The 11,385-nt window shown below is 53.3% G+C and overlaps 5 protein-coding genes across 5 annotated transcripts; 3 read left to right on the top strand and 2 right to left on the bottom strand.

Moving 5' to 3' along the window:
- Positions 1-414: 414 nt before the first annotated feature.
- On the top strand, positions 415-2,218 carry INS49_008115 (uncharacterized protein; the record flags this gene model as incomplete). Its single annotated transcript, XM_043168860.1, has 2 exons — positions 415-463; positions 579-2,218. The coding sequence occupies 2 exons, from the start codon at positions 415-417 to the stop codon at positions 2,216-2,218; spliced, it is 1,689 nt and encodes a 562-aa protein (XP_043026540.1).
- Positions 2,219-2,918: 700 nt separating this feature from the next.
- On the bottom strand, positions 2,919-4,522 carry INS49_008114 (uncharacterized protein; the record flags this gene model as incomplete). The annotated part of the gene is made up of 2 exons (XM_043168859.1): positions 2,919-3,065; positions 3,137-4,522. The coding sequence occupies 2 exons, from the start codon at positions 4,520-4,522 to the stop codon at positions 2,919-2,921; spliced, it is 1,533 nt and encodes a 510-aa protein (XP_043026539.1).
- An 810-nt stretch (positions 4,523-5,332) lies between these two features.
- On the top strand, positions 5,333-7,144 carry INS49_008113 (uncharacterized protein; the record flags this gene model as incomplete). Its single annotated transcript, XM_043168858.1, has 3 exons — positions 5,333-5,395; positions 5,478-6,822; positions 6,888-7,144. 3 exons carry the CDS (start codon positions 5,333-5,335, stop codon positions 7,142-7,144), a joined length of 1,665 nt encoding a protein of 554 aa, XP_043026538.1.
- Positions 7,145-7,451: 307 nt separating this feature from the next.
- On the bottom strand, positions 7,452-8,379 carry INS49_008112 (uncharacterized protein; the record flags this gene model as incomplete). The annotated part of the gene is made up of 2 exons (XM_043168857.1): positions 7,452-7,886; positions 8,002-8,379. The coding sequence occupies 2 exons, from the start codon at positions 8,377-8,379 to the stop codon at positions 7,452-7,454; spliced, it is 813 nt and encodes a 270-aa protein (XP_043026537.1).
- Positions 8,380-8,876: 497 nt separating this feature from the next.
- Positions 8,877-10,849, top strand: INS49_008111 (uncharacterized protein; the record flags this gene model as incomplete). Its single annotated transcript, XM_043168856.1, has 7 exons — positions 8,877-9,188; positions 9,245-9,349; positions 9,414-9,935; positions 10,005-10,156; positions 10,312-10,353; positions 10,413-10,482; positions 10,799-10,849. 7 exons carry the CDS (start codon positions 8,877-8,879, stop codon positions 10,847-10,849), a joined length of 1,254 nt encoding a protein of 417 aa, XP_043026536.1.
- Between the last annotated feature and the right edge of the window lie 536 nt (positions 10,850-11,385).

The raw sequence follows: 11,385 nt of genomic DNA, 5'->3' as shown, positions 1-11,385 counted from the left end.
CCCAGACAACGCCTTCGGAACGTTCCGGTAGTTCCGATCAATGCATTCCGGCCATGCTTGCATTATCTGATCCCATCCTGTTCCGTCCGGCAATGTATTCGAGTGCTTACAGGCATTGCCAGTGCTGGTCATTTCGCTGCTACGAGTTTCCAGGAAGCGTGTGAGCAGTCTAGATATGCCAGCCAAATGGGAATAGTGATTATGTGGGGAGCTGCGGACTTATTTGATGATTGCGAGACTCGCTCCTCGCGGAAGACAGAATCGAAAGGACAGTATGTGCCAACAGCATTGCAACGCGATCACAAACCAACCTTGTTATTCGTGCCCCCCTTTGTATGAGCTTCTTTTGCCCATTCTTGGTTCCAGCTTAGTAAAAGTTCTGTACGGCCTGAGAGTAAAGGAGACCACTTCGAAATGGCGAAAGAGATGAATGCCGACCACGACCTTGTTGTCATTGGTGCCGGTTCGTGCCTCCCAACGTTCTCACAGTCACATCACGTTGCAACCGGTAGCGTAGCTGCTCGTTCACGTGTGAGATGTATGTGAATGAATGCTGACACGAACTGGGAAGCTGGCAGGCTGGTTTGGTCTGGCTGCCGCCAAGACGTATATTGAGCTGCATCCTGATGAGAAGATTCTCATCGTTGAGTCAGCCAGCACGGCTGGGGGCACGTGGTCACAGGACCGTCTCTATCCAGGGCTGAAGTCCAACAATATGTATGGATCCTACGAGTTCCCAGACTTCCCTATGTCCGAGGAACAGTACGGCGTCAAGCCCGGAGAGCACATTCCTGCCGCTGTGCTTCACCGGTACCTCACAGACTTCTCAAAAGCATTTGGCATTTTCGAACGTACCGCCTTCAACACAAAGGTCGAATCCGCAGAGCCCAGCAACACCGGCGGGTGGGTCTTGACCACTTCTAGTGACTCAGGTGCCCGAGTCCTCCGCACCACGAAGGTTGTCGTTGCGACAGGCCTGACTTCGCAGCCCAACGTCCCCAGCTACGCCGGCCAGGAAAGCTTTACCGTGCCGTTTTTCCATGCCAAAGACTTCTGCCGCAATGCCAGCACCGTCAAGACAGCCAAACGTGCCGTCGTTGTTGGCGGCGGCAAATCCGCATACGACTGCGCCTACGCGTTCGCCACGGAAGCTGGCGCAGAGACTCACCTGATCATTCGACCAACCGGCCAGGGCCCAGTTTGGATCTGCCCGCCCTATGTGACTCCACTCAAAAGGATGATGGAGGAGCTCCTCCACACACGGTGCCTGACCTGGTTCAGTCCCTGCCCCTGGGGAGCCGAGGACGGGTTTGGTCAAGCTCGCGATTTCCTGCACGGTACCGCCGCTGGAAGGTGGATTGTGGACAACTACTGGAACAAGCTGACGGCCGATGTCATAGAGGCGAACGGCTACAACGAAAATGCGAGGCTGTTCAAGATGCGGCCGTGGAATCCGGTGCTCTGGACCGCGAGCGGCACTGGAATCCACAACTATCCTTCCAGTCTTTTCGATCTGGTGAGCGAGGGGAGGATCGTTGTGCACCTAGCAGACATCGAGAACCTGGATTCAAAGACGGTACAGCTTACCAATGGAGACTCGATCGAGACCGACGTCCTCCTATGTGCCACTGGATGGAAGAAGGAATCCTCGATCAAGTACGCAAATTTTGAGATGGGTCTTCCGGGGTCTGAGGCCGACATGGTCTCTCTCAGCAACAAGTCCGACTCGCAGATCGTGAAAATGTTCCCCAGCCTCAAGTGCCAGCCGGTTCTTAGATTCGAGCGCAAGCGCGAGGATCCCTTCCGCCTCTACAGGTTCATGGTCCCCCCCACCGCCGTCAGCAAACGCAACATTGTATTTGCAGGCCTCGTATCGACTGTCAGCACCGCCATGTTTGCAACCGTGCAGGCTCTCTGGATATCAGCTTTCTTCGACGGCAAGCTGGAGAGGATGGAAAAGACGGAAAAGGAGGTTGAGAAGGAGGTCATGCTGCACACACAGTTCGGCAAGTGGAGGTACCCCTGCGGCTACGGTGACAGCCTCCCTGATTTCGCCTTCGACTCGCTACCGTACGTGGACCTGCTCCTGAACGATCTCGGTGTCAAGGTCCACCGGAAGCCGACCCAGATTGCGGAGCTGTTTGAGCCGTACAAGCCCAAGGACTACCGGGGCTTGACCCGTGAATGGCTTGGCTCGCAGAAAGATCAGCTGAATTAGAATAGTCGGCAACTTTGGTATACGGAGAATGAGACGCGAGTGCATGTAATGCCGAGTTTACGCAGTGCTGGATGCAGTTAGTGTCATAGCTGATGAGACAAATGGCACTCTCCTGTCTTCCTCACACGATTTTGATGCCAGACTTGACCTGTCAATAGGACAATTCATGAAGCCTGTGCGTTCACTTAGACATGTTCAATGCACCGGCCTCCCGACTACAAACTTGCCGGCCTTCTGCCAGAACCGAAGTACGCCACAGCATTCGCAATGTGAAGAACGGCCGGTTGAAGATTCCATCAAAAACCCCCAGTTCAACAACATAAGTTAGCGCAGCAGCTGTGGCATCAGGCAACATGCCCAACACCCACTTTGCTTCCGGCTCGAGTGGTCCACGACACATTCTGGCCCTAGGTCGCCCACTTCGAAGAAAACAAACACGATGTGTTCTTCTCTGTCGGACCAGAGATATTGTACCGCAACGGCTTTGTTTCTCACTCTTCGGTTGCAATAGAAACTAGACTTGGCCTTCCCACCGGCCATGAGAAGCTCTTTTACAGATTTCTAGGCTGTAGGAAGAAAGAAGTCATATGAAGGCATGGGCAGATAAGATAAGCTTATCCGTGTAAGTGCCCTGTAGGGTCCCGTTTATGTAGACTACACGTACGGATGACGGCCTCATGCCCTCACTGCTATCAATTAATTACAGATTTGCCTTCAGAGCAGCCTTCCGATTTATCTTGTCCCGTGTTATTATGAGTTTCTTATAGTTTGGAAACAAGTCCGTTGGGTCCCACTTCTGCCGGATCCCAAGGAACTTAGCAAGTGCCGTATCAGACATTGGTTTTCCCTGACACAGATGTTAGCTCATACAGCCGTGGTTGCAATCATCCGGGCTGGATGTGTCGAGGTGAGGCTCACATTAGCGTCTTCACACGTGGTGTCGTAGTCTGCGATGTAAGTGCCGCAGGAGACGGGCAGGGCCCTCCTATACCGATCCCGCATCACTTGTTGCACTCCTGGCTCCAATTTGGTGTCTGTCCAGCCAGTGATGGTGGAGATGTAATATTGCTGGGGGATGCTTAGGGCCGACTCGGCCTCGTCTGGAACAATATCGCAGACGCACATGAAAGCTGAAGACCTCCGAGTCGGCAGATCGCACAAGGCGGGTCTGATCGCGTCGAGAAGCTGTGGCTCGTGGGTTAACGCCGGAAAACCGAAGGTGATGTAGCTGGGAGAGAAAGGGGTCATTCTTGCCTCTGGAAGGGGGGCAGAGGGGTCATTGAGCAGACTAATGATCTGCCATCGCTCCTCCTTGGCACCTCCAATGAGCCCACGCTTCTTTTGAAAGATGTCCTGGAACTCTCGCTTTTGAACCGGCCGCATCTCCACCAGGCATTGCTGCAAGCCAATGGGGATGTCGTCGAACGCACTCAGTAGAGTCCTGGCCTCTCCGTGCGTATCAGCATAGCATAGCAAGCTCAAGCCGAGGTGCAGGCGCGAGTTCTTGGGTATTTCGTCCGTTTCCGTCGGTGATGAATATTTCTCCGGGTAGTGGATTGTCAGATTCAGATCGGTCCCGTACTTTGGGGTGTCGTTGCTCTTCACAACGAACCAGGTCATCAACTCCGTGAACCTGTCGCGCAGTTCAAAAGTGAACGTCCTCTCCCACAGTGTTGAGGCCGGGATCGTGCGGCCCCAGAACTTGGTGATGACTCCAAAGAAGGCCAGCCCACTGCCTCGCGCTGCCCAAAAGACGTCCTGGTTTTCAGTTTTGCTGGCTGTGATGACGCGGCCGTCGGCAACGACCACTTCTATCTTGGTGATCCAGGTCTGGCAAGTCGCGCCCCAGCCCCGTACGAACCACCCCTGCCCTCCAGCCATAAGGAAGCCAGCTGACCCAACGGTAGGGGCGTGGCCGTGAGGGAAGAACCTCCCAATGCTACCCAACCTCGCCGAGAGCTCCTCCACACGCACAGCTGGGCCGAAGGAGATCTCTTGCGTCTGTTCATCATAGTCTATCTCGCGATTCAGACAAGCCGTGTCAACCATGATGCCGTCGTGGACGAGCGCTCCGAGACTGAACGCGTGGCCGCCAGACCGCACCCCAACTGCCACCCCCAGCTCTGCAGCGCGCAGGAGGGCCCGGGAGACATCTTCTGGGGACTGGGCAACGTGGATCTCGCGGGGAAAGCGATCTGGAGCACCTGCGGTCGGATTGTTGCGTCTACATCGCTCATACTCCCCGCTCCCCCGGACAAGGATCTTTGAGGAATATGTGGGCTGCGTATCGTAGGTAGACGACATTTTCTTCTTGTTTACTTCGAAGCCAATATCTGTCACACCAGACTGTCAATTGGCTGTGCACTGCATAGTATAGCTCGTTATTAGGACGATTCGGCCTGGACCACGATTAGTGCTTTTGGAACCAGCTTCGGAACGGCTTCCGGAACCAAGGACAGAGCTACGGAACTCGACTGCGCACCCCAGCGTCTCAGTCGGCAGCAATGTAATAGACTCCCTGCTGATTTGCGTTCGGATCCAATATAAACGAATCCCTATCGTGCATTCCGCTTTGGGTGGCGACCTTATGGGTTCATCGTCCAACGGAATGATGGAATAAAGTGAGGGGGATTTGGCATGGGGCCTTAGGAGCGCCTGGAGTCAACAAAACATTCGGAACAACCTATTTGATGATTTCTTCACTCCAGGTATGCATTTTTGCATGCTAAGCAAAAAGAAGCATAACCATACGGTCGTTATTTAGGGTTGCGCGCAAGAGCGGCGGATCCAGCGTAGAGAAGTTGGTAGACATGCTCATTTCCAAGGTCTCTCTGTAAGCAACTTCATCATGGGACAAAAGTAGGTAATCTACATGTGCAAATTTGTTTTTCTTTGCTTCTATTTTATCGGCGTAACTTAGACACGGTAGCAGCTAACCAAGTAGTAGGGAGCAGTACACCGCCTCGTATGCTTTTCTCGAAGCTTTGCAACAGGTGCGAAATCCCAGACTTCTCATCAATGCGCCTAGGCAGGCCTTCCACACGATCTTGACACTATCGACAGGCAGGTGTTAGCTATGTATTTGCCAACCTCGGTTCGGATCATCCAGCCCTCATGGAGGCGGTTGCCCAGGGCGGCCGTGAATCCTTCCCTCAGATCGTTACATGCCCTCACGAGGTACGTACCTGCGGCAACTGCTCTGCTGTTTCAAGGTTTATTGCAGACTCGGGAAAGAACTGACCGCATTGGGCTATCCTAGATGGTTGCCATGAGCATGGCCGACGGCTTCGCCCGTCTCACCGGCGAGCCGCAGTGCGTGCTGGTACATGTCGATGTGGGAACACAGATGCTGGGCTGTGCGATGCACAACGCTTCCGTCGCCAGGTGTCCAGTTCTGGTCTTTGCGGGGCTCTCCCCCTTCACGCTCGAGGGCGAGATGCGAGGTTCCAGGACGGAATACATACACTGGCTGCAGGATGCGCCGGACCAAAAGCAAATTGTGGCCCAATACTGTCGCTATACGGCAGAAATCAAGACCGGGAAAAACATCAAGCAGATGGTAAATCGGGCACTTCAGTTTGCGACAAGCGACCCCAAGGGACCCTCGTACCTAGTTGGGGCACGAGAGGTCATGGAAGAGGCCATCACACCATATGATCTGGATTTGGATTCATGGACAAACGTGGCACCAGCGGCTCTTCCTCCTTTTGCAGTCGAGGAAACTGTGTCACTTCTTGCATCTGCACAAAGCCCTCTAATCATAACAGGATACTCGGGCCGCAATCATGCCACAGTTCCGCAGCTTGTGGCGCTGGCGGAGTCGATTCCTGGCATCAAGGTGTTGGACGCCCTGGGCAGCGATGTGTGCTTCCCGTATACACACCGCTCTTCCCTTGGTGTCCGCATCGGGCGCGATCAAAGCATCACAGACGCGGATGTCATCCTGGTCCTGGATTGCGATGTGCCCTGGATACCTACACAATGCCAGCCACGAAAGGACTGCAAAGTGGTACATGTCGACGTCGACCCTCTGAAGCCCGGCATGGCAGTTCACTATATCCCGGCGTTCAGGCGCTACAGGGCCGACAGCGAGACAGCACTCCGTCAGCTTAACGCTTATATAGCTTCGACGGAGGAATACAGCAGGCTCCCGGAAACTGAGCCGTACGCATCTCGATGGGTTCGGCTGGCCAAATCAAGGGAAGACTCTCTTGCCGATATCGCGAATCGCGCGGCTCCTCCAAAAGCCAAGGCGGATCCTCCTAGTGCATCACACCTCTGCTCCAAGTTGCGTGAGGCATGCCCAGGAGGCACAATCTGGTGTGTTGAGGCAGTGACAAATGCCATGGCTGTTTACGACCAGCTCCAGGTCGACAAGCCAGGCCACCTGGTGAACGCCGGCGGCGGCGGCCTTGGTTGGTCTGGCGGTGGTACACTCGGGGTCAAGCTCGCATCCGACTGGAAGGCTGGGGGGACAGGAAAAGGCAACTTTGTCTGTAGTATTGTTGGTGACGGGACGTTCTTGTTTGGCGTGCCGGGAACTGCGTACTGGATCGCAATGCGGTACGAGATCCCGACCTTGACTGTCGTTCTGAGCAACAAAGGTGGGTTTCTCCAGGGTCTGCCTCATATGGCTTGCGCACGCAGGTACTGACTCAGCTTTCGACAGGATGGAATGCGCCTAGGAACTCTGTGACGCTTGTGCACCCTGATGGATGTGCCGCTCGCCAGTCGAGCGAGGAGCTCAACATCTCGTTTGCTCCTGTCCCAGATTATTCCGGGATCGCGAAGTCGGCAGCTGGCGGAAGCGCATGGGCCTACATTGTCCGAAATGTCTATGATCTCGAAAAAGCGCTTCCTGAGGCTGTCAGACAAGTCCAGGGAGGGGTCTCGGCGATACTAGAAGTTCGATTAAGCCAGTTCTAGACTGAGAAACTGGTTCACTGCCTCATCCACGGCGGGAGTCTTTCAATGAAGTAAATGTATGCTAGTCAGCAAAAAATTGTCGGGAAAACCATCAATAGAAGATGATACAATGGAGTCTTCATCTTGCCAGTTTCTCACTAGTCCACCAAATCACATCGATGGCTTGCTCGTATGAGTAATAAAAGCCCTCGTGGAAGCTCAGCCCAACTATTTCAGGCCTGCGACTTGGGATGAGAAGTCCTCCTGAATTTGATGAATCACTCCCGCGTGTTGAGGCATAAAGATCTCGCATTAAAGCGCTATCATACTATGTGTCGATCCTTCCAATGTGGAGGCCCCCAGTGATAGCGATGTCAGTGCCAGTAGTATACGTCGATAGGTCGCTGAGTAGATACAGCGCAGCTCCGACAAGGTCATCTGGCGTACCAATGCGGCGCAGTGGAGGCGCCGAGAACATGGTCTCTTTAATGACGGGGCTCGCATCCCGAGCCTTTTGCGTCATCTCCGTGTCTATGAACCCGGGCGACAGCGTATTGGCGCGAATGTTGTACTCTGCGAGCTCAACGGCCAGGCTTTCCGACAGCATCTTGACAGCACCTTTAGATGCGCTGTATGCCGACATGCGATGATGAGGCAGAACGGTGTGGGCCGTGATGGAGGCGATCAAGACAAGACTGCCACCCTGACCTTGTTTCTTCATCTGCTCCACTGCGAGTTGTGATGTGAAGTAGGTTCCGAGGACCTAGGAGCCGTGGTCAGAAAATAGTGGTTCACAGGAGGTAAGACAGCTCGACATAAAGCAATGTGGCAAGCACTGGCATGAAACAAAGCAATAGTTCAGATAGATTTCAACTCACATTGATATCCATGATCCTGCGCACCTCTTCCCATGTATGCTCCTCGAATGGCTTCTCCATTGCTATCCCCGCACATGTCACACATCCGTGGATGGCTCCAACCGCATCAACAGCTCGCTCGAAGGCCGCCCTGAGGCTTGCCTCGTTGGTCACGTCCGTCTGGATGTATTTGGCCTTCACCCCAAACTTCCCTGAAAATTCCAGAAACTCAGGTTTCGGCTTATCCTGTATATCCATGGCGACAATGTGTCCTCCTGCCTGCGCTATAGCTTTGCTAATCGCAAGTCCTATGCCCTGGGCTCCGCCTGTGATGACATAGTTGCGTCCCTTCAGGCCAAAGAAGCTAGCAAGATCGTTAGGTGCCTTAGACTGAGACATTTTGGCATCTGTTATCAAGGGAGAAAATTTGGCGAAGCTGAGAGGGGTTGATGTGGTTGTCAGATAAGCAGAAGCTGTCGGCAAGTTGTCATCATCTATGGTGGTGACCCTGTTTTCATGGGCTGTCCCAGAGGAACTTATCTGAGCACAACCATTATTTGAGCCTAAAAGTACCAAGACTGGTAATTCTAAATCCAACACCCTGAAGGAACTCTGACACCACGGAGCTCTTGCCTTGCCCGGTCGGAACTTCACATTGGGCGCGTCGGAAGCGGCCGCTCAGCTGCGGAATGCCACCCGGGACGAATTTGTGGCCAACGATTTAATATCCACCGTACTCGGTAGTCTCGTGAATGGTAATGGGCCAATTGGGGTTCATCGCGTTGACTGGCACCTATTACGTAAAAACCTTTGGGGCTGACAGTTAAACAGGCCAACGGTTCTTGCGGTCATTGCCATAGGATTACCCCTTTCGTGGGAGAGTCACGGTGCCCAAAATGTCTGAACAGAAGAGCTGGAGGCAGCTTGATATTGGCATCATTGGGGGCGGCATTGGCGGTCTAGCTTCAGCCGTCGCCCTCAGACGTGCAGGACACAAGGTGACCATCTACGAGAAGGCAGATTTCGCCGGCGAAGTCGGTGCATCTATCTCTTGTGCAGCCAATGGCACGAGATGGCTTGAGGAATGGGGTGTCGACATCGAGCTGGGAGACCCCGTTCTTCTGAAGAACCTGATCAGTCGTGACTGGAGAACAGGTGAGCCGGACAACACCTACGATCTGTCTGACTATGAGGAACGATGGGGCTATGTAAGTTCAACCTGAATTGCTTTTGAAACACGGTGCTGAGCGGGAGCATCTTGAAGGTATACAACATGTTTCACCGACAATACATGCACCGGATGCTCATGGATAGTGCTATTGGAGAGCACGGAAAAGGAGTTCCAGCCAACTTGATTGTCGATCATAAGGTAATGGAAATCTTCCAAGGTTTTGGGTGATCGATCACGCCTCATTTAGCTTATTGTATTGCAGGCCGAAAACATGGACCTTGAGAATGGCGATATCACGTTCTCCAACGCCACAAAAGTCCGACACGATGTGGTAATTGGCGCGGATGGAATAGGATCCGCTGTCCGTGGAGTACTTGGGATCAAGGCCGAGCGGAGGCCTGCTACCTGTACCTGTCTCCATGCTAATGTGGACACGGCGAAGGCAGTCGAGCTAGGGCTCGTCGATTACTCCCAGAACAGTGCCATAGAGTACTGGGGAGGCTATCACACTCACTACAAGATCGTGCTGTCTCCTTGCAACGGTGGCCGGCTTCTTTCGTTCTACTGTTTCTTCCCTCGGGAGGCGGGGGACTTTAAAAACCAGACATGGGATGCCCAGGCTACCGTCGAGGAACTCCTCGCACCATACCCTGACCTCGATCGTCACGTTTTTCGGCACCTCGAGCTAGGCTACGAGGTGCGCCCGTGGCGCTTGTGGATCCATGAGCCGTACGATTTGTGGCAGAAAGGCGACACTTGCATCATGGGAGACGCAGCCCACCCGGTGAGTTTATCCCAGGCTTGAGAACCATAGCAGATTGACTTTGGCCAGACAAAAATTGACCAGCCACAGATGATGCCCGATCAGAGCCAAGGAGCTTGTCAGGCTATCGAGGACGCTGCAGCTCTTGGCATCGTTTTCAGCAAGGAGTACTTCAGAGGAAACATCAGGGAGGCCCTCGAAGTTTACGAGCAGGTCCGAAAGCCCAGGGCGACGAAAGTGCAGTCAGCCTCTGCCAGAGCGCGAGAAAACATAAACGAGCGCATTGGTAGGCATCCAGTTGACCCATCCCCTCCCAGAGTTGCTGCAAATATTTGGGCCATGCTAAACGAGTTGAGTGCAGGGTTCTCCAGCAACACAAATAATCCTCACTACTCAGTGAAAACGAAACCAACAAGCTGACCATCGAGGAGATGAATCGGTAAGTGGGGATCATCGGAGGACGGGCAAGGAAAATGACACTAATGTCTCTCCCTTTAGCTACGACATGCATTCTCACATCAAAGAGACCTTGCAAGAGCGGCGTCAGACGGTGTCAAATCGGGAACAAGTATTACCAGGGCAGGTATTGGAGAAAGAGCGCTTTGAAAACATGTCCAGCACGGTCCGACTGTCAGGTTGAATTACTTCATTGGAAGAAACATTCACTATCCATGTGTGGTCCTTTTTTATAGTCTCTAAGTATGAATTCAACCAAATGTTCAAGTATCAATTTTGGCGACTCACTGATCGCAAGGGGGTGTAGGGTATTGACGCCCTCCACGCCGGTACTTCTGGCTGGCACTCATCATCTATCCCCACCCGTGCCTGCATTGCAGAAACGGGATCAAGTATGAAATCTCGCAACTTCAAGTGGCGTAGGATAGCCCCGTAATGAGAATATGGACCAGGAGGCAAAGGATCCAGTACGAAGGTGAGCTGACGGGATGCTTGATGTGCCGCATGCTCCCAAGCCTTGATTTCGTCGGCTCCGATCGTCGGTTTTGTCGAGTACCATGAGCTGCTCCATGTGAGCTCGCAGGTCTTGGACCGTACTGTTTCTGTTGCTTCGTACCTCAAGATAGCCGCGTGCCCATTCTCACAATTCCACAGCTCCATGATTTGTAGTCTCGGTAATTTTGTAACCGCTGTAGCAGCATCCGGCAAAATTCTCCTGACTTTCCAATCGGTTGGTTGGAGATGCTCCTGGGAAGTGATGGCGAGTGATTGTAGATTTGGCAAAGCACCAGCCGGGAATTTGAAGCAATCCATTGCATCGCTCAGAAAAGAGATGGAAAGGTGCTTGAGATTAACAGCTCGCCCCGCAAGCCCATCGAGCACTTGGATTCGGGATGATCGAAACATGTCCGTTCCATAAACCTCACTGACCTCTGCCGCTTCAGGAGATTTTGAGCTGGTGTCCTCGAACAGCGATAGACTTTCCAGCGATGACGGCAAGCCGTGTCTAAGTACA

This window comes from Diaporthe citri (assembly GCF_014595645.1).
Source record: "Diaporthe citri strain NFHF-8-4 chromosome Unknown scaffold_3, whole genome shotgun sequence".
Taxonomy (NCBI): Eukaryota; Fungi; Ascomycota; class Sordariomycetes; order Diaporthales; family Diaporthaceae; genus Diaporthe; species Diaporthe citri.
Note: the sequence above shows the minus strand (reverse complement) of the source record. Positions and strands in the feature narration are given on the sequence as shown.